Below are 23,578 nucleotides of genomic sequence, written 5' to 3'. Positions count from 1 at the left end.
ATCTGTGTACATAAGATGTACCTATGTGCTTTTATATGCAGAGAATACCATTGGAAGGATACATTAAAAACTGAGGGGGGGAACTTTTAAGGGAGGGAGAGGCAGATTTTTCAAACTTTTGTGCAGTTTGAATTTAAATTTTTTTTCTTTTATCTTTAATACAGTTAACAACTTCAAAAACAAGCCATTTTGATGCAGGGTGGAGAAGTGCATGTGCAGGGGAGATTGGTGCAATCTGGAGAAGGGTTGGGTGAGGCCTCAGAAAGGAGAGGGACCCACGGAAAGGAGGGGCTGGACTTAAGAAATTTTGTAAAAGAGTCAACAGGATGTGGGCTGTGTGGGCAGGGCCAAACTGACAGGTTTACAGATACTGTCACTTAGATGTGAGAAGCTATTAGAATTTATTAAGCCCACTCCTTTCTTTATACTCACTGTCCCACCCAAACCTCATTCATCCAACCTATCCAGAAGGCCCTACTTTCTGCATATGTGGTGCCTGCCATGGTTTGGAAGTGGAGAGGCCAAGGGGCTGTACCCCAAAGTACTTGGAGGGCAGCATCCTGCAGGGTAAGTTTAGGGCATAAAGGGAGACGAAGCCCTGATTTCCTCTCAACCCCAGGAAATGCCCAGCTGATGAAGTCAGTGGCTTATGTGGGTTGTCCTTCCCTTGGCCTATCCTCACATCTAAGTCTTGCAGCAAGAGATGTGCACCACTGTGGTTGGGCAGAGTGGGCAGATAAGAGATGGAAGGAACCAGGGACATTCAAGGAATGGCTAAATGCTTTTGTAAAACAACTGGCTAACAAAAGGGCTGTTGAGATCCAGTTGCAACCTTGGAATTTTTTTTCCCCCAGCCACACTTAGCTTCCCCAGATAGGTACAAAAGAGGGAGGATGTGGATTCTGCAAAAGGCCCAGCTGGCCAGTCAGCCCCTGTCCCCTCTCTGGCTCAGTCCTGACCCCACCATTCTCCCAGACTGGCCACTCTTTGAGGGGTTGAGCACAGAGGAGGTGTCCATCTGGAAAGCCAGGATCTGTAGGCTCAGACCAAGGCAGGACTCTGAGCTGGTTTCAGTTACAAATGCATGGAGTTCTCAAAGGCTTAGACTTCAGCATGGGTTTGGAGACAGCAGGGGAGACCAGTAGCCAGATTGACCCTTTCACCTGTGACCATAAATGCAGAAAGCCAGGGCCTTTTAATGTCAGAACTGGTCCTGACCCTAGGGGAGTGAGGGCTAAAAGGCATAGACATGGGGTAGGAGGCAAGGACTAACAGTGGCCCAGGGTGCGTTGTGGGGGGCCATGTGGGACCTGCCTCCTTCCTCAGGGTCCAGTCAGGTCACAGATGGGTTTGGGGCTGTAGATTCATATCTGACAGGACCACCTGACCATTTTCTGTAGGAAAGCTGGATACAGCTTCTAGCTGGCAAGTGGACAAACTGAACCTTTTTAAGTCTTGGCTCTGGGACTCTTGAAGTGACTCAACCTCAGAGCCTTCATTTTTTTCCATTTGTAAAATGGTGCATTTGCTCTTCCTACGTCACCAGGTTCTGAGAAGTTTAGCACTCAGTCAGTTCATACTTCTACTAAACAAACATTTATTGCCTCAGTGAAAGGAGCAGGAGGGAGGTCACGCTTGTCAAGGCCTCCTCACTTTGCCCCATGCTGAGAAGACATGACTCATTTCATATAAGGCAGCTGGGAGGTAGGCTCTGCTATTAGCCCTGTGTGACACAGGAGGAAATGGGTGTGACATGGGAGGCCAGGGCCCAGGGGTGGCTGCAGAGGTGACCCTTAGACTCACTCAGGGCCTGGGCTAGGCTGGAGGCCACAGTACTGGACCTGCTGGGTAATGCAGTTAAGGGAAATGAGATCCCTGCCAGCAGGGTCTGGCTCCCTGGCAGGCAGAAGAACAGTATCCTGGGCTGATGGCTCAGATCTTCTCCACATAGTTTCCGGGGAAGAGGCCCTCCTGGCCATGCAGTCGGCCTTTCCACCAGCCAGAGGAATCTATGGGAAAGAAGAGAGTGTGAGGCACTGCCCAGCCTGACCCAGAGAAAACCACGCTGGCTTACTGTCTGTCTTATTCATTTCCACTGGTTTGGCATAAGGTAGAGGCTGAAAAGAGAGTGACAGAGGAAGGAAAGGAGGGAGGGAAGGAGGGAGGGAGGGAGGGATGACCACATGGTCTTTCCTTGTCACTGGCTCACACTCCATCATTTTCTAGACCACTTGCTTTCACTCTTCCCTCATCATCTCTGACAGGCTCCTCCTCTCAATCCCTATGGTGGACCCAGGAGGGTGTACCTATAAGTGACCTCCATGAGGCTTCCCCACCCACTTGCAGAGGGTGCTCTTGAGTCCCAGGCCCCTCTGGGGGCAGCCCAGGGGTCTTAAGTAGGAAGTGGCCTGGGCCATCCAGACATGGGCCATTTCCTACTCACAACGGGTCTCTGAAGTTTTGCTATTAGCCACGTAACAAAAATGGGGTACTAGGTGTGACGAATTGAGACCAGGCTCCTGGGCAGCCTGCATCCCAGGCCTCTAGCTTATATAGCAACTGGCTCAGAAAACGGCATCTCTAGCTGGGCCTGGAAGCTTGCTGGTAGCCTCTGTTCTCCCACCAGAGGGGGCTGCCTGGTTCTGTCAGGGTTCTGACTATTCTCATCTCTGTCCCCATGCACACATACCTTCCATGAGGATCTCAATTACTTCATTCACGTTGAAGCTCAGCTCATCCACATCTTGGCCCACATACTGGTACAGTGCCCGGCACCTCGGGCCATGCATTCGTGGCTGGGGCTTGGGTCGGCCGACACCAGGCACCGGCCGCTGCCCCACACTGCGCTTCCTCTGCATGCTGTGAACACAGGGGGTGTCCTTCATAGCCCTCCATATTCCCCACTGCCTGCTCACCTCCTGGGGCTGCCCTCCCACCCCACCTACCCGGCCACACCCTGATCAGGCACGTTGAGGAATTCCGTGTTGTGCTCTGAGGGGGGCCGTGCCCGGGGTCGTCTGCTTGCCCTCAGGGCTGAAGATGGAGGTCCTTGGGGGGGCCGCTGAGAGCCCCCTCCAGATGTGATCTCCAGAGGCAAAGGTCCCCCTCTGGCAGAGGGAGGCACCCCATTGTGGTGCAGACCTGTGGCAGGAGTGAGAATGGAGACATTTATTAGGGTGCTTCTAAAAGTATCAGGGAGGATTTGATTCCAAGTTCTCAGTCAGAGGGAGGAAGCAGCCATACTCTCAATCCAGTATGGAGACTGGCTGGAGATAGGGACCAGAAGGGACCAGAGAAAGGCTCTGCAGGGGTAAGATTTCCTCCCACATGCTTCTGTAGGAGGGGTTTTTTGGGTGGGTCTTGTGAATAGGAGCTCAAGTGTAGTGGGAATTTGAGAGACAGGCAGAGCAAACAGACCCAGCAAAGGCCTGGAGGTAAGAACAAATTTGGTAAGTTGGTAAAATAAGATGTAGCCTGCACGGCTAGAATGTAGGATGAGAGGAGAGAAGAGGTCAATGGTTATAGCAGGGGTCAGATTCCGATGGGCTTTGAATACCCAATTAGGTTTAGCCTTTGTTACATGGGAGATGGGGAGCTGTGGAGAGCTCTGGACAGAGAAGAGCGTGGTCAACTCTGCTTGTAAAATCTGCTGACAGGAAGTCTGGCTTAGATCATGGAGCCCACAAGAGGCAAGGGAAGACACTTAGCGGGGGCGTCTCCTCACCCCTGGGGGGCCCAGGGGCTGCCCGGGAAGGGGCCTGGGATGACCTTCGAGGTTTTCCTTGGGCCACTCCTTTCCGCGTAGGCTCTGGAAAGGAAAGGGGAAAGGATGTAGGGATTAGAGTGGTGACCAGGACACACCAGGCTTTTGGCCCCTCTCTCAATTCCAGTCAGTTTTGGCTCAGCACCTCCCAGTCTCGCTGGCTCCGCCCAGTGATTGGTCTCTCTCATCCGGGACCCACTTCTCGGTGGCTCCCTGGGCCCGCCCCAATCTTTTAGCCCTCTCAGGCTCTGTCTGTTGGCCTCGCCCTTTCCAAGTTTCTCGCCCAGTCATTGGTCCAGCCCTCTAAATCTCTCTAGACCCTCTCCTCCGTGACCCTCACCCACTCTTGGCCCGCCTCACTGGCTCCACCTTTTAAGCATTGATTGGTCGCTTACAGGCCCCGCCACTTTGGCTCCGCCCCCATTTCTGTGCAGACTCACTAGAGCTTTTGGGCAGCCCGTCACCCACGCTGACAGTGAGGGCACGGCCGCTAGTCTTGAGCACCGCCATGTCGCCGGAGCCACGTGAGAAAGTGATGCTGCGGGTGCCACCTCCGCCCCAGCCCTCCTTCTTCACCCGGAACTGTAGTCTGTGGGGAGAGGAGGGAGCTGTGGGGGCGCTGCCTCCCAAGTGGAAGTTCAACTCCTCACCCCACCCCATCCTTGCTCGATCCGTGGGGTGGGAGAGGGTTTTGCTGTGTCTAGACTAGCTTGAGGATGGTGGTGAGGGAGGGCCATACGTGTCGCCGAATGTGAGAGGCAGGGGCCTCCGTGCTGCCTCCTCGAAGCGCTTGCACAGGAGGCTGACAAACTCGGTCTTGAAGATGCTTTCCAGGAAGCTGTCGGCAGCTTCTTCTTGGAGGATGAAGAAGTCGTCCTGTCGCGTGCTGGGGGAGAGGAAGGAAAAAAGGCAGGCGACAGTGACAAGTGAGGGTGACAGAAGGACTGACATGTGAGATGTAATGGGGGAGGGGCAAGTAAGGGGCAAGTGAGGAGTTACACAGGTGGGGAAAACGGGAGAAGTGTCAAGGAGCTGGAAAACGTGGTAATAGAAAAGGGTCAGGTAGGAGTCAGGTGAGGGGACAGGTGCCATTGGCAAATAAGGATCATGAGTGTGGAGGCAGGTAAAGATGACAGGTAGGGCCAAGAGAGGGTTGTATGTATGAAAGTAGGTAAGATGGTCAGGGTTACAGATGAGGTAACAAGTATGAGGACAGCTGATAATGACAAGGGGACAGGTGAGAGTGACCATGGGGCAGGTGGGTCTCTGGCCTCACCTGAGGGAAACTCCCCGCAGGGCTTGGATCTCCAGCTTCTTCTTCAGGACCTCACGCACCTGGCCCTTCTCGGGTCCCTTCTTCACCTTCTCCCGCCCGATCACATATACACATCTGGGTGTCAGGATCAAGTCCCTCTTGATGGGCTGTGAGGATGCAGTACCAGAGAGGATGATGACAGGAGCCCTGGGCATAGGGATGAATTTCAAGGGGGGGATGGCACTGACAGGTCAGGTGGATGAGGCTGTCTCCATGTGAAGGTGTATGAGTGGTTATATTTTATAATAAATAGGAGGTTAATTAAGAGTATATTGACTAGAGGGGGATGTCTGGGTCAGTGAACAGGTACAGGCTAGGTGAAGATAAACCTGCTGGACATGGGTGGCCAGGCCAAGTGAGAATACCTATGGACAGGTGTATCTGGGCCATGTGAAGGTGTGTCTAATGGACAGGTCTATTTAGACTAGGTGAAGGTGTGTGCATCTAATGGATAGATGTGTCCAGGATAAGTGAGGGTTACCCTGTGGTCAGGAATTCTGGGTGAGGTGTATAATTGTGGACAGATTTGTGTTAACTGGCTAGGTGAAGATGCATCTGACAGATGTGTGTTTAGGCTACACATGGGCATATTTGATGGACAGATGTATCTATGTTAATTGAGCATGTATTTATAGGCAGGTATGTCCTGGTGAGGTGAGGGTATACCTATGATGGGACAGGTGTATCTAGGCTAGATAACTATATATACCTGTGGACAGGTGTGCCTGAACCAGGTAAGGGTGTACCTGTGGTGGGGGTGCTAGGCTGGAGCCAGGGTTCTGGACATACCCACTCGCTCGTGCCTCACCTTGAAGCGGCGGTCATATTTGGTGACTGAATCTGCGAAGTCCACTCGCTCCCTCTTGCCTAGGAACTGACGCAGCTCTGGCCGCTCCTCTAGTCCCAGGTAGTCCCCAACAAAGTTCCTATTGATGCTATTTCGTCTCCGCTCCTTCTTGTTCAGCAGGATGTTGGAAGCTGTGGGGACACAGGGTGGGGGCAGAGGTTGTGGCCTGGCTCTTCCAGGTCCATCTGTCTTCACCCTTAGCCTCTCACCTGCAGCCTCTCACCTTCCTCTCGCATGTCTTCATACTTCCGGATTGCCACGTGGCGCCGCCAGGCCTTCTGGATGGTGCGGGCAAAGCCATCAAACTTGCGCTCTCGCATCTCCTCAAGAAGGAAGAGCTAGGGGAGAGGGAGGAGTGGTGGGTCCTGGTGTCTCCCCAGGGCCACAGTCTCCAGTTTTCCCTGAGCCCATCCCATCCACATGCTCTTACTCAAGGGCATCTACACACATGCTGTCATACTATGGTCAAAAATTTCTTCCTCCAAATGATGTGACCCAGGATTCCCTCCCAATATGTGGCACAAGCCCCTGCATCAAGTTATAAATGGCTTGTCTGGTTGGGTTCAAATTCCAGCTCTGCCCATTATTATAGCTGTGTGGTCTTCCAAGAGAAACAGCACAATGTCACTGCTTCTCACACTGCTAATTAGGCTATGTCATACCTTTCATGTGAGGTGCACCTCAACTTCAGAGATATTAGACATTTGAATCAATGTGCATTTTAGAAAAACAAAACTGTAAATGTAAGCATCCGATGTATAGGACTATGACGTGACTGGTGACTGTGGTTGTGTTGTATACAATCTGCACGGCCATACATGGCGGTCTGAGAAAGAAGCTTTCTCAGGAAGCAGACTTTTGAGTTTTAAGCGTCTTGGACCAAAGGGGGCTTAGGGAATAAATTATATTTGATCAAGTCAGAGTGGAAATGCCATGAAAGATGTCTGTTATTTGGAATAATAACAGGTGAACATAATCAAGGAGAGGAACCTACTGGATATGAAAAGTTATAAATCTACAGTAATAAAAACAATGGGTTGCTGGTCAAGGACTAGAACAATCAACTGGAATAGCACAGATGGCTTGGAAACATCCTAACTCAAATATACATTTAGTGATGAAAGGGACAGCACTGTCAATAAGTGAAGATGGGAAATATTAAAAATAAAATTGGGCTTTGTTTGGAAAAAGAACACTTCACTTGGAGGGATTTCTCAAACACGAATATCCACCACTTGGATCACATGCACTTTAAACTATCTTGGAAGATTTTTAAAGCTGTGGGTGTTTATAACTGTTCATAAAAGGTGGGGAGTCTTCTCACCAGGAAAAAACTCCAACAGTGCAGTTTCATATGTTGCAACGAGTCCAGTGGTTTACATATGTATCCTTTTGTTTCTCTAATACTCTATGGTTGGTGGGTCTGTGTGCAAAGCATGTCTGAGTAATGCCTCATGTAGGTTGTCTGGAGGGCTCGTAATTGCATTTTGTGGTTTGCTGAGGAGGGCAGGTATGAATAAGTGAAGACCAGCCTGCAGAACTGGGAGTGAGCCAAATAGAAACCTTTTCTCCTTAGCTGTTCAGGGAAGATGAAACAAGTGTCCCCAATCTCATGATTGGGGACACAAATCCCCAATAAAGAGGATTTGTTTTCCATTTGGGAAATAGACCATCCTGTCTACAGAGTTCAAAATGCATTTCCTTCAGGCTGCAGATGGCAAGGGTAGGTGTTGCCTGAGGGGGCTGAGACAGGACCCACATGGGAGCTTCTCCTGGGGGACTGGGTTCATGTCCACCCAGAACCTGTGAATGTGACCTCATCTGGAAAGAGGTCTTTGCAGATGTAATCACGTTAAAATAAGGTCATACTGGAGAAGGGTGGGCCCTAAATCCAATATGAATGGTTTCCTTATAAGAAGAGGGAAATTTGGACCCAGACACACAGAGGAGAAAAGGCCATGTGATAACAGGCAGGGATTGCAGTGATGCATCTAAATATGAACCTGGAAATGCCAAGGATCACTGCCAACTACCAAAATTAGGGAGAGGCAAGGAAGGGTTCTTCCCTAGTGTCCTCAGAGGAAGCATGGCCCTGTGACACCTTGATTTTGGATTTCTAGCCTCCAGAAATGTGAGAAAATAAGTTTCTGTTGGGTTAAGCTGTCCAGTTTGCGCCACGTGGCTATAGCAGCCACGGGAGAGGATACCTCTGGGATGCTGGGAAGTGAAGGCTGACAAGTGGATAACATGTCCAAGGATATATTTTGCATCCATGTTTATAAGAAACGGTTCGATTCAGAATCATCTCAATATAAGTGCATTTGTGGTTGAGAGAGGCTCCAACTCCATTAGGCTTATTTATCCCCTCGATCAGTTTTTGATATAACACCATTAAACTGTTTTCATTTTACTGAGAATTTTCTCCTCAGGATCACTTTTATTTCCTGTGCAAATTTTCAGTCTTTTGTGTTATGAATATTTTTGAGCAAATTTTTAACTTTGAGAATTTCATTATTCAAAGTGTAGTCTCAAAATGTGCAGTCTGCAATTTTTGTCAAAATTTGCCTTCTATGGTCTTAGCCAGTACTAGCTTTATTTTGTTTATTGTTCTCAGTGTCAGTAATATGTTTCTTTCAGAGTCAGATTTTACAGTCTGCCAGTAACCAGCAAGATGGATTCTTTTTCTCATGTGGATCTTCCTATTTTTCTTCCCCTCCCTCTATTTTTCCTTTTCTTTAAAGATTTTATTTCTTTCTTTTAGAGAGAGGGGGAGGGAGGAAGAAAGAGAGGGAGAGAAACATCAATGTGAGAGAGAAATATCGATTGGTAGCCTCTCATACACACCCCCAGGGACTGAGCCTGCAACTCAGGCATGTGTCCCAGCTGAAAATCGAACTGGTGACCCTTCACTTCATAGAATGATACCCAATTGGCTCAATTTTTTCTTTTCTTTCTTTTTAAAAAAAGATTTTACTTCTTTATTTTTAGAGAAGAGAAGGGAGGGAGAAAGAGAGGAAGAGAAACATCCATGTGTGATTGCCTCTAGGGCACCCCCTACTGGGGAATCCGGCTCCCAACCCAGGCATGTGCCCTAACTAGAAATCGAATCCATGATCCTTTGGTTCGAAGGCTAGCACTCAATCCACTGAGCCACACCAGCCAGGGCTCCATTTTTTTTCTTACGTGTTATAAAATGAATTGTTTCAGGTGTGGTTTTAGCCATTGACAATTTTGGTTTGTGATAAGTTTCTGTCAGTAACCATATCTACTTCAAATGTGATTCCGTAGTTTATTTTTTGGAGTAAAGTGCATCCATAGGGTAAAGCTCTAGGACATAGATGTGGACAAATGTGGGGACAAAGATTTCCAACCTCCTACCCTGACTGGTGAAGCTCAGTGGGTTGCACATTGTCCTACAAATCAAAAGGTCACTGGTTCGACTCCCAGTCAGGGTACGTGCTTCGGTTGCAGACCTGGTCCCTTGTTGGGGGCATGTGAGAGGCAGCCAATCAATGTTTCTGTCACACATCGACATTTCTCTCCCTCGTTTTCTCTCTCTGCCTTCCCCTCTCTCTAAAAATAAATAAAATATATATATAAAAAAGATTTCCAGCCTCCCAAGATAGACTATTTTTGTAGTTGTGAAATCTTGATAGTGTCTACCCCTCTGTTGCTTTTGGTTTGGGAGAGAATGGTTACTTGTAAGTACACTAACGTCAAGGGAGTCATCTCAACAACTTACTGGTTGTCTTCCTCAAGTACCCAAGGTACCAGCAGAGCAGGTGCCATGATCATGCAGGTGCTGAGGCACCTGGCTGGCCCTGCCCTGGCCCCATCCCTAGCACACCTTCCCTGCTATTCCAGCGTGTGCCTTGTGTGAGAGTGGGGGAGCTAGAATTTGCCAAAGAGTCTGGTGAAAGAGTTAAGCTAGTTGAGATGGTCATCTCCCTGTTTGCTTTTCAGCCTCACACAGAAGCAGGGGGCCAGGCAAGTCCTTAGGAGATTCTCTGGCCAGTTTTCTGTGGGATGTCATGTTTTTTAAAAAACTTCCCTCAGCTAGCAGGAGGGGGATATAAGGGGACTAAATGGTAATGGGGAAAAATACAATAAAGATTAAATTAAAAAAGAAGACTTCCCTTAGCTTTACGGAGCTTTACATAATTGACATATAACACTGTGGAAGTTTAAAGTGTACATGAGTTGATTTGATACATGTATATACTGCAAAATGATGACCACCATAGGTCAGCTAACACCCCCATCAACTCACATTGTCACCATTTCTTCTGTGTGGTGAGAACATTGAAGATCTACTCTCTTAGTGACTGTCAAGTGTGTGATACAGCACTGTTCACTATTGTCACTGGGCCCTACATGAGGTCCTTAGGACATAGTGTTCACCATGGCTTTTTTGTTTGTTTTCCCCTGAAATCAGAGGCAGCAGAAACTGGGTGGTGCTGCCAGCCTCTTGATAAAGGGCTCGCTGGAGGGACTGTCCCCACACAGTGAGGTTTGTCTTTGACGTAGCAGGGCCGAAGATGGCCTTGTGTAATAAGATGGCCAATTTGACACAGCTCAGGCCCAGGGACTCACTGTGTTCATGGGTGGAGTGAAGGAAGACAAGAGGAAAGAGAACAAGACAGGAGAAAGGTGAGAAAGAAGGACCTGAAGGAGGAAGAAAGAAAGGAAGGAAGGAAGAAACAAGAAGACACTTTAGGTGAACTGTGGGTCCTTATTCTTTTCAAGGGTCTTGTCACTACAGGTGGCTACATCTTTCTCCACCTGCTTCCTGGCCACCAAGGACTGTCCAGCTGATTTAGGTTTTTCTGGTCACCTACTATGTGCCAGGCATCGTGCAGTGGACCTCCTCCTCTGTCTCATCCTCACCCCAGGCCTGCAGGGTGGCTGTTACTCTCTCTGCTTCCCAAATGGAGAAGCAGATTTGGAGGGATGAGGAAATATGTCCGAGGTCACACAGTGGCCTGAAGAGCAGGATCTGAGCCTATGCAAGTGACCCAAGTGTCTTGTCCGTCTGTCTCTCTGACACACACACTTACTGACTCAGGGTTCTTGATGAAGACCTTGGTGCTGCCCATCTGGTACTGGTCCTGATCCATGTTGACAGCCCGCAGCAGGTGCTGGACCCCCTGACGCTCGTCCCCACGCCACTGTGGCCATGTCTGGGGGGTCAGAATGGCGTACCTGGTGGCAGGAGGTTTAGGAGGGTTTGAGAAGATGGCTCAGCTGGTCATTAATCTGCAGGCAGTGGTTGGGAGCCTCACCTTTGCAGGAACTTGGCGAACTGGCGGCGGTAGGCGAAGCCTGCCCGGCGTACCCTGATGTTCTCCTTCAGGCCCAGGTACTCCACCTGGTGCTTGACCCTGGAGGGAAGGCAGCCTGAGTCCCATGGTGGGGGCCTCATCAGTCCTAGGAGTGGGAGGGGTTCTGCTGGAGGCAGTCTGGGTGATGAGGTCTGGGGTGGGGGGTTCAGTAAATCAGTTCTGTGGGGTGGGGTTTGGAAAGCATCTGTGTTGGTTCTGGGGCCAGTCACAGACCCCAGGACTGGGGACTGTGCTAGTGCCTTGGTCATCCTCCAGTGAGTCTGGGGGCCACAGGGTTGGGGTATTGGTCTGTTCTAAGTGTAACTCTGAGGCCCTGAGGAGCTTTGCATTGGTCCTAGGGGTCAGCCTGGGGTAGTCCTGTGATGTCCTTCAACCCCAGGAGGGTTCTGGAGGAGGGTGAGTCTGGGGGATAGGCACTGTGGACTGGTCAGGCTGAGAGCCAGACCAGGCTGGGGGTCACCTGCTCTCTTCCCAGTCACGGGGCCTCTTGGTCTCATTGGGTTTGATGCAGCGGATATAGTGGGGTGTACACTTCTTCAGCGTGGCCACCAGGTCATTGGCTTGTTTCTGAGAAGGGGGAGAAGGCGGGGGGTTGGTGAACAGATGGGACCCTCTGGCCCCTTTCTCCTCCCACCCTGGATACAGACCTAAGAGATGGAGACACACTGTGGGCGGTGGGGTGGGGAGTGGGCAGCAGACAAATGTTTGTTGATAGAGTAGCTGAGCCCTCGGGAAAACACATCCCCTAGAACATTCCTGCCTTTCCTTTGGGAATCAGTATTTTGGAAGTAGGGAATCTCATGTGTGTGCCTGTGAGGCCAGCTTTGGGTTGTGCATTTCAGTCCCTAGTCAGATTCATAGAGGCAGAAAGTAGATGGTGGGTGGCAGGAGCTGGGGGAGGGGGACAGGGAGTTAGTGTTTAGTGGGGACAGAGATTCAGCTTAACAAGGTAAAAAGAATTTGGGGTATGGATACTGGGGATGGTTGCACAGCAGTGTGAATGTACTTAATGCCACTGAACTGTATACTTAATGGTTAAGATGGTAAATTTTATGTATATTTTACCACAATTTTTAAAAAGTGGTAAATGACCAAAAGATAAAAAAATTATTAAGATAATAGTTTACTTATGGATTTAGGGAGTTAGGGGTCATTGAGGAAGTTGGCTGCAGCCTCCTAACCCCAGAGCTGGAAGAAGGCCCTGCTGACAGAAGGTGCCAAACAGGGCAGAGGGCCTGGAAAGGGGGAGGGACTGATGCAGGCCTCGCCTGGCCCAGCTCCTCCTTGCCCGCCCTAAAGCTCACCTTGATCTTGGAGCCAGCAGTGCTGGGGCGGCCCTTCTTGTCCACATCCAGCTTTTCAGGGAAGAGCATCCGGAGGAAGGCTCTGGGCAATGGGAGAGAAGGGGCTAGAGGTGCAGCTGGACCTTGGAGTGCCCTTTCCTAGAAGGGGAGCTGTCTAGGTGCCTGAGACCCAGGGGGCATACTGGAAAGTATTGTTTTTTTCTGAATGTGGAGGATGAGATGTTGAGAATTTGGTGGGTTGGTTTCATCCTTTTGGGTCTTTGGTTATTTGCTCTGTTACTTCTTCCAATGACCACCCATGACTTGGGTAGCAAGTAAAGTAGAAAAAAGGTAAGTGAAGTAGGAAAATATTTCCCACGAAGCAGCATCTTCAGCAGCAGGGACAGGTCCCCATGTAGGGACCATCTTGCATGCACAGGTTTGCGTGCAGGACACAGATGCTAGATTCTGTAGCCCTGTTTTTCTTGGCCACAGATGGACGTGACCTGTGTCTGTCAACAGGGCATCAGTTAAATACACTTTCATTCATTGTGGCTCCCTCTCCCGTCTCCTCAGAGAGACCTTCTCTGACTACAGAGTGAGTGGACTGCTCCATAGGCATGGAGTGTCCATTGCGGGGGATGAAGAAGTTACGGAACTAGATAATGCTGATGGTTGTCTAATGCTTAATGCTACTGAATTGTACACTTAAAAATGGTGAAGTAGGAAATTTTGTATGTATTCAATCACAATTAAAAGAGTAAAGTAAAAAGAAAGAATATTGCCCTCTCTACTCCCTCTCCCTCGAGCAGTTTTTCTTCTCGGATGCTGCTGGCCTGGGAGCCTCACTTTAACAACCACAACTGTGTGCCTTCCAACATGGTGGCCACTGGTTACACGTGGTCATCAAGAACCCTGATTTTTAAAAGAGATATTATTTATTTATTTTTTAGAGAGAGGGGCATGGGTCGGGGGCAGGAGAAAGAGCAAGAGAGACATTGATGTGAGAGAGAAATATCGACTGGTTGCCTGTTGCTTCTGCCCTGACCTAGGACCAAACCCACATCCTGGGCATGTGCCCTGACCAGGAATCAAACCGGCAACCTTTTGTTTTGCAGGATGACACCCAAGCAACTGAGCCACACTAGTCAGGGAATTATTGAGAACCTGTCTGAATTGAGATGTACTATTATTTTTTTTTGTCTTTTTTTTTAAGATTTTATTTATTTATTTTTTAGAGAGGGAAGAGAGGGAGATAGAGAGAGAGAGAAACATCAATGTGTGGTTGCTGGGGGTTATGGCCTGCAACCCAGGCATGTACCCTGACTGGGAATCGAACCTGGGACACTTTGGTTCCCAGCCCGCACTCAATCCACTGAGCTACGCCAGCCAGGGCTAGAGATGTACTATTCTGTTAAAATACACACTGGATTTCAAAGAAGGTGCAGTGAGGAAAAAGCAAATAAAAGATAATTCATGAATAATTTAAAAATATTGATTGCATATTGTGATGATTATATTTTCTGTGTAGTGAGTTAAGGAAAACATTAAAAAATTTACCTGTTTGCCTTTTTACTTCTTAAATGTGCTTACTAGAAAATATAGAATGGTACAGGTGGTAGGGATGGGGATTGATTGCAGTTTGTCACAAGACATCTTTTTGTGGGTGATGCAAACAATGGCTGTCCAAGCCTGTAGTAAAAATCACTTCTTAAGTTGGGTGCATTTCATGGTATGTCAATTATAACTAAGTAAGGCTTAAAAAAAATTACATGGCCCTGGCCAGGTGGCTCAGTTGATTGGAGTGTTGTCTCATACACCAAAGGGTTGCGGGTTAGATTCCTGGTCAGGGCACAAACCAAGGTTGCAGGTTTGATCCCCGGTCATGTGTATACAAGAGGCAACTGATCAATGTTTCTCTCTCTCTCTCCCCTGTCCCTTTCCCTCTCTCTAAAAATCATTATATATATCTTTGGTGAGGATTAATAAATACTATGTGTGTAGCTTGAATTCTGTTGGATGTGGAATGTATTGAGCAGCACTGTCTAAGGCAGCGATTTTTAACAGGTGTGCTGCAAGAACTTTTAACACATGCAGTACATGACTATTTCATCATGGGCATTGACCTCTTTTCCCTTAGACTGTCAAATAAGAAAATGACAACAGCCAACAGAACAATAGCTATCTGGTGTGAATGAATCAAAATTATACCTATTTTTTTTGTCAGATCAATACAAATTTCTGTGTTGCAGAATATTAGTAATTAGTGTATGTGTGCTATGAGATAAAAAAGGTTGAAAATTGCTACTCTATAGACCAGTGAACCTCAAACTCTGACTTGCACATGGGTCCCAGGGGTGGGGTGGGGTGAGGATCTTGTTAAAATCCAGATTTGGGTCCCATCTGCCTGGGCTGGGGCCTGGGAATCTGCCCCTGGAACCATCAGATGGCACCCATGTGGCTGGTCCAGGAACCACTGTCACCTCTTCAGGGCCGTCTGTGCTAGATTCTGTCTGCCTTGTCTCCTAGTTCAGTGTCTGTCTCCCCGAGCAGCTGGGTTCTCTGATTTGTTGTGTCATCCAGCTCTGCAAATTCAAATGGTGCCTGGTCCAGAGCACAGCTTGAATAAAATTTTGAGGTATAAAAAGCCAAAATATGGCACCTGGCATGCAGCTGGGCAGGGAGATAGAGCCATGTGTGTTAGTACAGAAAAGTGCAGGGCATGACGTGTTCTCCCTGTGTGGCAAGGGATGCTGTCTGTGCTAAATGCTTGGGTTTGTAGGTGGACTGCTGGACATGTTACTGTTGACCAGAACTGATCACTAGAACACAACTACCCCAACAAAGTCTGTGCTGGGAGCTCTGGGGAAGATGGGGTGGTCCCTGGGCCATCCCCATCCCCAGGGGTGGGTTCTGCCTAGACGTCCCCACGCCCAGGGCCACTCACTGCTCACTGGTCTGCATCAGCTCTATGAGGTCGGTGAAGAGAACGTCTCGGTTCCTCTCACAAAAGCCATGGACGTCATAGGAGACCTGGAAGGTGGTGGCAGAGGGGGAGTGAGGGGTTGAGGTCAGGGTGGGTAGAGGGCTTATAGCCCAGGTGGGTGAGGGTCCTGCTTTGGGGTAAGAAAAGGGAGGCAATATATATGGTTCAGAAGAAGGGGCAAGGGCAGCAGCCAGGGCCTGGGGTCCCCACGGGTCTGATGTTGAAGGTGAAATCAGAGAGTGGGAACTAGTCTGGGTCAGAGGTGAGGGGAGCTGGTGTTAGGTTCAGGCAGTCTGGATCAGAGGCAGGGGGAGGGGATGGTTATAGCCCAGATTTTGGGTGTGGGCTGCAGCCTGGGCAGGAGGTCCTTAGGGTGGGGGTTCTGCTACTTAAGTTGGAGTTCACAGGTTAGAGCCTCTGTGTTGTGGCCAGTTGAGGGAATGGGAGGCTGTGTTGAGGGAAAGTTATGGCAGTGGCTGAAGATCCCCAGGGGACTTCAGCCAGGCTTGTGGGCTGAGTCTGCCATCCAAGGTGGGGGCTCCCTGCAGTGCTAGCTGTGGGCATTCCCTGGCTCAGGGCACATAGGAGCCCCAGGCCACTTTAGGGACTGGTGGGTTGTAGCAAGCCTGAGGACCCCTGGGGCTGTCTACTGCCCATGTTAAAGTCAATGGGAGAGTCTGCAGTCCAGTCAGCTGGGGATGGGGACCAGGGTGAGGGTCGGGGGGTCAGTGGATTTCTTAAGTCTCAGGGAGGGGTCTGCAGGGGACTCCAGCCCATTTTGGAGGGTGGTGGCTTGCAGCATGGGCCTGGGGGTCTCCAGTTGGGGTCAGAAGGGTGTGGGCTATGTCCTGGAACACAGGGTTAGTGGGGCTTACCACTCACATTGGGGTTTGGGGGTCTGCTGCCCAATTTGGGGTCATTTGGAGGGAGTTTCTACCCTGCAAAGGGGAGGGGGTGCTGTGGCCTTGATCAGGAGCCAATGGGTTTCTGCAGCTCTGGCTGAAGGCGCTGTGGAGGGCCAGGCCAGTTTCTGGGGGTCAGTGAGTGGGGGTCTGTGTTCCTGGTCAGTTAGAGTAAGACTGGAGAATGGGGTGAGTAGAGTTCTGCAGTCCTGGCTGGGGACCCCTAGGGACTTTGTCCATTGAGAGGTTGGAGGCTGCGGCCTGGAGACCCCTGGGGTCTGTAAGGAGGTGCTGCTGGGGACCACTCAGGTGGTGGGGCATGGGGGCTGGGGAGCCAGAGGAAGTGGGGGAGGCGGGTGCATCACACCTTGCCAGCATAGTGGTGGATGACGAAGCCAGCGCTCCAGCTGTTGAAGTGCTCGTGGGTGCCCACGGCCGCCTGTAGCTTCTGCAGCAGCGTCTGGTCGGCGCCATCGCCTGTGGCGTGCATGGTGGCACACACATCATCCAGGACACTCATGATGCCTGGGGGGCTCTGCGGTCATGGGGAGGCAGCAGTCACTCAGCCTGGCCCTCGCCCGCCCCAATCCCATCACAGGGACCTTCACTAGCATAGGAGAGGGGGCTTCCAAACATAAGAGCAAAATGTGGTAGTAGGGCTGAATGTATGTGGGGATGCTGCTGTGGAAGCTCCCTAGGGCACAGAGTGGGGTGAGGGACCCCATAAGGGATCCTTGCCTATTCCCCTATCTCAGACTGGGCTGTCTAGTGGGGGGCCTGTCCCTGAGCAGGCTGCTGGGGGTGGGGGTGTTTGTTGAGTGATTAAATGAAGGGTGAGCAGGTAGGCAGAGTGAATGGGGGAGATGGGTGATGGGATGTGTCAGTTGCCCTCCTGGACAGAGAGGGGCCTATGGGGACCATCACTCCCTCCTGGCTCTCCCAAGACTCCTGGACTCAGCTCTGGGGCCTCCTGAGCCCCCACAACGCTGGCCTGGCCCTCACCAGCTTGTTTTCAATGAGGTCGCAGACGATTTTGTTGTTGAAATACTGGATGGGGGTCCAGTGGATGCCCTCCTGGACATACTCCTCCTGGGGGTGGCAAAAGAGCAAGGCTGAGGTGGGCGTCTGGGCAGAGGTGTGTGTATTCCTAGAATGCATGCTTGAGGACGGGCAAAGAAAGCGAGGCTGTCTGTCACTCTCTTTCTCTTCAATCAGGCGGCGCCCAGCCTGCCCTGCAGATGCAGAGCCTCAGATCTCTGTGAGGCCCGACTGGCAGGGCTGGCACCCGCGAGGCTGAGCCCAGTGACATAACTGAGAATGTCAGAGCTACAGTCCAAGGCAAGGAAGGCATCCCACCTGCCCAGCAGCATCTGAATTTTGTGGACAAACAGCTGGAGGATGGCCATACTCTGTCAGGTGACAACACCCAGACAGGGTCCACCCTGCACTTGGTGTCTCATCTGCGGGGTGGCACCATTGAGCCCTCCCTCCGCCTGCCTGCCCAGAAGCACAACCACGACACGATGATCTGCAAGTACTACCCTGCCTGCACCCTGCACTGTCAACTGCCTGCAAGAAGAAGTGTGACCACACCTATAGCCTGTGCCCCAAGAAGAGGGTCCAATAAGGCCCTTCCATCACCTCCTCTACTCACAAGGTGCCTTCTGCCTGAACCCTGGCCCTGGGCCTCAGTAAGTGTCTCTTTTATTGAAAAAAAGAAAATGGGTCCATGCTTCCTCCAAATTTCCTCCACAATCTCATCAGTTAGGACTGTCAACTGTAACAAAGCCTTTACCCTGCGTGGGGGAGGCTGAAAGTATGCCCCCCCACAACCTGGCAGCCCTCAGCCACCAATAGACATGCTGGCGACGTGCTACGGCTCCCTCATTCCTCAATAGGCCCACCCTGAGGTCTGCTCTGCAAAGTCGCCTGGGGCCCAGCAGAGCTGAACTCCAGTGGCCTGTGGGGTAACCTACTCATTACTATACCCCACTGGGAATTTTTAAAAAAATCCCTCTCTCACTACCTCACTCCCTTCTTGGTCTTTGCCCTGAATCCTTGTCTGAGGCTGTGCTTCTATGGGATCAGGAGTACAAAAACATCAGGGAGTTTTGTCCTTCCTGTTTGTGGTAGCCTCCCTAGCACTGCAGACAGTGCCTGGCACACAGTAGGTGCTCAATAAGTAATTGTTGAAGGAATGGATAAAGACATTATTCCCCAGCCCTTGTCAAAGCTTGAAAGGTAGAAAGCATCTTTCAACGGAAATTTCACAGAGGAGCCTGGATGGCCTGCTTCCAACCCAGTGTCCTGTGTCCCTGGCCACTTGGCTGCCCCTGCCCACCTGCTCCGCCTTCAGGGTGAGTTCAATAAAGATCTGCTGGAGCTTCTCATTGACAAAGTTGATGCAAAATTGCTCAAAGCCGTTTTTCTGTGGAGAGAAGAAAGGAGTGCTGCCTTCAGTGGGCTGATGCTGGAGGCTCCTGGGGCCATGGCAACAAGGAGTGCACCTGGGAGCAGAGCCCACACCTGGAAGATCTCGAAGCCGTAGATGTCAAGCACGCCAATGCTGTACTCTTCCTGGGGCTTCTGCATAGCGCGGTTTATGGCCTGTGATGTGGATAGGGACCGGAGGTCAGTGCCAGCCAACTGGGTTCCTGGGCGCACTGCAGGCTCTACGTGCACCCCTATCAGGCACTCATATGAGGAATCCAGGCATTAGAGCACCAGGTTCCTGCTTTGGGAGCTGGCTCTGCCCCTTACTGACACTGCCCCATTGGTTATCTTTTACAATGAGTGAATAACAGCAAGGATTTTGTAGGTCTCTTGTTAAGAATTAAATAAGCTGATGCATGTAAAACAGTCACCCCAGTAAAGGGTGCACACTGGGTGTTAGGTGACGTTCGCTACTGCTCTGTCCTCATTTTCTACCCTGACTCATCCTGTCCACCACCTTGCCCTCTAGACAGACCTCCTCTCTGCTCCCACGCACACCCACCCTCTCCATCACCATAGCCCCTATCCCATGGAGTCCAAGCCTGGGCTCCATGCCCCAGGCAGAGGAAGCCCTTCTGTTTGCCACATGATCACCCTGCCCCTGCTTGGTGTGGCCCATGGCAGGGAACCAGAGAGGTTGTGATAGTTACGCCTGCCCCCAGCCCTGCCCCCCCAACCTCTGCTGGTCCCAGAGCACCTCTCCCTTGCCAATTCCACCCCTGCCACACTGGCCTCCACGAGGAAGTCAAAGAGGCGGGCGTAGAGCCCCTTGGCCAGGGCGTCTCGAGTGTAAGTTGCCTGCTCCACGTTCAGGGTCACGTTGATGGACTCGCTGCGCCCGCCCCAGCGGCTGTCCATCTTGCGGCTGGTCAGCTTCTCCTGTAGCCTCCCACTGTCAATGCCCAGCAGGTAGGCAGGAAAGGCCAGGACTGCAGGGTGGGGGTGGGGGGAGGGAGGGGGCAGCCATCAGGCTCTTGTCTCTTCCAGTGCCCGGTCTCTCCCTATTTTGCCCAGTGACACTGAAATTGTCCTCGTGGGTTCTCACCCTCTGGGGGCTGAATTAGGAGGAAGCGCCCACACACACCACCTGCTCCCCACCTTCCTCAGTACCCACACTCACGGTCCACACTCTCTACCCGGGCATAGTTCCCATCTTCACGAAAGCTGATGTTCCCCAAGTGCAGGATACCGGCTACGAGCTGCAGGACCAGCTGCTGGGCACTGGGTGGAATCCCGATGACCTGCATGGCACTCTGCGGGCACCGAGGACAGGGCCTGTGCCACCATTCCGACCGCCCCCCACCCCCGTCTCCTGAGGTTGGGCTTCTGGGGTCACAGCACAGACTCAGAATCAGGCATCTGGTCCCCATTTCACCTCTTTCATGACCTCACTGTGTGACCTAATGCAAGTCCCTGCTTGCCTCTGGGACTCAGTTTCCTGATTTGCAACACAAGAGGATACCAGGGCTAGAGGGGTAGTTGGTGCTCACCAGAGTCTCACTGAAGTCACTTCTGTCATCAGTGCCATCCACCTTGTAGGTGTCTGATTGGTTGAGGTAGTAATAATAGTCGGGCGTCATGAGGCCCAGGTTCTGCCGCTGCTCCTGGGAGGCCCCTTCCAGCAGCTGGAGGGGTATCAATGCTTGTGCACTGAACTGGCTCAGGCCTTGGGGTACCCCAGTCCTCACAGACCCTCCCCCTGCCACCCTCAGACTCCAGGTGGGGCTCCCTGTTCCTTGCACCTGATAGTAGATGTGGAAGTTCCTCTCATTTTCATTCTGCATGACCACGCGGGATTTCTCCAGCAGGAAGTTGGAGATCTTGCCCCCATCAGGCTCTCCACCACGGCTGAACTGGATCTCAAAATACTTGCCCTGAATGTGAGAGAACCATGTAAGCCCCCCAGTGGGGCCTTGGGATTCAGGGGTAGGGGAAGGACTGGGGATGGGCCTTACGAGCCTGGCCTCTTCCTCCTCTTACCCATGTGACCCCATGTGACTTCAACTTGCTTTCCTCTCCCCATCCCCACTTATGCCCTGATTGTCTTTTCCACCAGTTCCTCCTTTCTAGCCTTTGCTTAAGTTATTTCCTGGGCCAGGAATGCCCTTATCTCCCTCTCTGAGGATTCAAGCCCTCATTCAGGGCATTGGCCCTGTGCCTGTATCCTGTTTTATTTTTTTAAAGATTTTTTATTTATTTATTTTTAGAGAGAGAAAAAAGGAGAAAGAAAGAGGGAGAGAGAAATATCAATATCAGAAAGAAACATCGATTGGTTGCCTCTCACACATGCCCCAACTGGGGACTGAACCCCCAACCTGGGTGTGTGCCCTGACTGGGGATTGAACCTACGAACTTTCGCTTTATGGAACAACACCCAAACCACTGAGCCACACCAGTCAGGGCAGTATCCCATTTTACTGACCAGGTAGGTCCTCAGTCCCTCTACTACAACACAGAGGCCTCCATGTTTCTATGGGATACTACTGGTTTCACTCATGCTGAGTGTCTCCCACATGTTGTCTGTCAGCCCAGAGCAAGGGCCCGACAAGCCCTTTCTTTGGCCTCTGACACCATCTGGGTTCTTCTCTGGCCAGAGGTTGGAGGACAGACAAGTCACATTATGTCTCCTTTCTGCACTTCCATCTGAGAGCAATACAAACTAAGACACTGTACTACATAAACACCTGTAGTATATGACATACTCTATTGTACAATAAGACTACATAAAATAAAATGTAATTATACATTTTGAGATTTATCCATGTTTTTGGGCGTATCAGTAATTTGAAAACACATACTGTGTGATTCCATTTATATGAAGTTCTAGGATAGCTGAAACTAATCTATGGTGAAGAAACTCAGAAGATCAGTCACTTCTGGAGTAGGGTGGGAGTAGAATGGACTCGAAAGGGACGGGGGACCTCCTGCAGCCAAGGTGACGTTCTGTATATTGACAGGGGTTTGGGTTGCACAGTGTATGCATTTTTCACTGAATGGTGCACTTTAGAGATATGTATTTTGTGGCGTGCAAATTTTATTTTAAAAGAAATGAAAGAGCTGCACATTTACAATGGACTGTTATTAATGATCTGCATGCTGGAGTGTTGTGGGGAAAGGCATGGTGTTGGCTGCTTGCTTTGCACTGCATCACATAAAAAGACAGCAAGATGGATGGAGATACCCTGAAACAAGTATAGTAAAATGCTAATGATAGAATCTGGGAGAGGAGACTTCTGGTCAAGATGAAGGCATAGGTAGAAATCCTTCACTTCCTCGAACAACCAAAAGGAGGATAACAACCAATCTAAAATCAATAAACAACCCAAAGTGCCAGAAAATCAAACTGCATGGAACTCCAACAACAAAGGAATTAAAGAAAAAGTCAACCAGTACAACCAGACTGGTGAGGTGGTGGACAGTGCTCTCCGACTCAGAAAAACTGCCAGGACCCAGCTGACCTTGGGGGCGGGGCTGGTTGCTGAGCTGGTGGGCTGCGTGGGAGGGGCGGGCTTGTGGGGACTCAGAGGTGGCTGTGGGCTGCGGTGGTTGTGGTGGTAGGAGAAGCTCCTAGTCTCACAGGAGAGTCCATTGAAAAGGGCCATAGAGATGAGCAGGTAGCAACACTGTTCCCTCTCTGGCCCCTCCCCAGCAAAGAGGGTCGCCTTGTCGGTGAATACCTAAGGCCCCGCCTCCTTACAACCTATCAGCTGGGCCAAGACAAAGAAATATGGCCGAAATGAAAGAACAGAGTGAAGCCTCAGAAAGAGAGCTAAGTGAGGAGATTGCTAACCTATCTGATGGAGAATTTAAAGCCCTGGCAATCAAAATGCTCACAGATCCGATTGAACTTGGTCAAAAAATAAAATGAAAACATGAAAAAACAAAGAAATATGAAAAGGATACCCAAAGTGAAATAAAGCAGAATGTTAGGGAACCAACAGCGACAGGAAGGAAACTAGGACTCAAAGCAACGATTTGGCACAAAAGGTAAAAAATAAACATCCATCCAAAACAAAATGAAGAAACAAGGATTTGAAAAAGTGAAGAGACTATTACAAACCTCTGGGACAACCTGAAATGTTCCAATATCTGAATTATAGTGGTGCCAGAAGGAGAAGAACAGCAGTGAGAAATTGAAAATTTATTTGAACAAATAATGAAAAATTTCCTTTCCCCAATCTGGCAGAGGAAATAGACTTCCAGGAAGTCCAGGAAACTCAGAGAGTCCCAAAGAAGTTGGACCCAAGGAGGAACACACCAAGGCACATCATCATTAAGTTACCCAAGATTAAACACAAAGAGAGAATCCTAAAAGAAGCAAGAGAAAGGGAGACAGTTATCTATAAATGAGTTACCATAAAGCTATCAGCTGATTGGAAAGAAGTATTTGAAGTTATGAAAGGCAAGGACCTACATCCAAGATTGCTCTATCCTGCAAAACTTTCATTTAGAATGAAGGGCAGATAAAGTGCTTCCCAGATAAGGTAAAGTTAAAGGAGTTCATCATCACTAAGCCCTTATTATATGAAATGTTAAAGGGACTTATCTAAGAAAAAGAAGATAAAAAATATGAACAGTAGAATGACAGTAAACTCACAACGATCAACAAATGAACCTAAAAGAAAAGAAAAACAATGAAAAAAACCA

At 50.1% G+C, this 23,578-nt stretch overlaps 1 protein-coding gene across 3 annotated transcripts in view; it reads right to left on the bottom strand.

The window, feature by feature from the left end:
- Positions 1-1,573: 1,573 nt before the first annotated feature.
- MYO1F (myosin IF) overlaps positions 1,574-23,578 on the bottom strand; it is a 36,121-nt gene continuing 14,116 nt past the window's right edge. For 2 of the 3 annotated variants that reach the window (XM_036032710.1, XM_028520789.2), the window contains exons 7-28: positions 20,674-20,805; positions 20,422-20,556; positions 20,052-20,184; positions 19,664-19,860; positions 18,965-19,045; positions 18,780-18,866; positions 17,441-17,527; positions 16,806-16,973; positions 15,498-15,583; positions 12,572-12,653; positions 11,728-11,834; positions 11,208-11,306; positions 10,983-11,127; positions 6,149-6,263; positions 5,887-6,056; positions 5,040-5,185; positions 4,503-4,649; positions 4,204-4,352; positions 3,725-3,808; positions 2,946-3,141; positions 2,690-2,859; positions 1,574-2,009 (exon numbers count right to left, since the gene is read on the bottom strand). In XM_036032710.1, coding sequence (XP_035888603.1) covers positions 1,933-2,009; positions 2,690-2,859; positions 2,946-3,141; positions 3,725-3,808; positions 4,204-4,352; positions 4,503-4,649; positions 5,040-5,185; positions 5,887-6,056; positions 6,149-6,263; positions 10,983-11,127; positions 11,208-11,306; positions 11,728-11,834; positions 12,572-12,653; positions 15,498-15,583; positions 16,806-16,973; positions 17,441-17,527; positions 18,780-18,866; positions 18,965-19,045; positions 19,664-19,860; positions 20,052-20,184; positions 20,422-20,556; positions 20,674-20,805 — 2,793 coding nt within the window. In that variant the 3' untranslated portion in view covers positions 1,574-1,932. Of the gene's footprint in view, positions 2,010-2,689; positions 2,860-2,945; positions 3,142-3,724; positions 3,809-4,203; positions 4,353-4,502; positions 4,650-5,039; positions 5,186-5,886; positions 6,057-6,148; positions 6,264-10,982; positions 11,128-11,207; positions 11,307-11,727; positions 11,835-12,571; positions 12,654-15,497; positions 15,584-16,805; positions 16,974-17,440; positions 17,528-18,779; positions 18,867-18,964; positions 19,046-19,663; positions 19,861-20,051; positions 20,185-20,421; positions 20,557-20,673; positions 20,806-23,578 lie in introns of those variants that run through there. The other variant, XM_036032711.1, reaches the window with a different exon arrangement.

The sequence above is a fragment of the Phyllostomus discolor genome, chromosome 8, assembly GCF_004126475.2.
Source record: "Phyllostomus discolor isolate MPI-MPIP mPhyDis1 chromosome 8, mPhyDis1.pri.v3, whole genome shotgun sequence".
NCBI classification, from domain to species: domain Eukaryota; kingdom Metazoa; phylum Chordata; class Mammalia; order Chiroptera; family Phyllostomidae; genus Phyllostomus; species Phyllostomus discolor.
The sequence above is the reverse complement of the archived record's forward strand: the minus strand, read 5'-3'. Positions and strand labels throughout refer to the sequence as shown.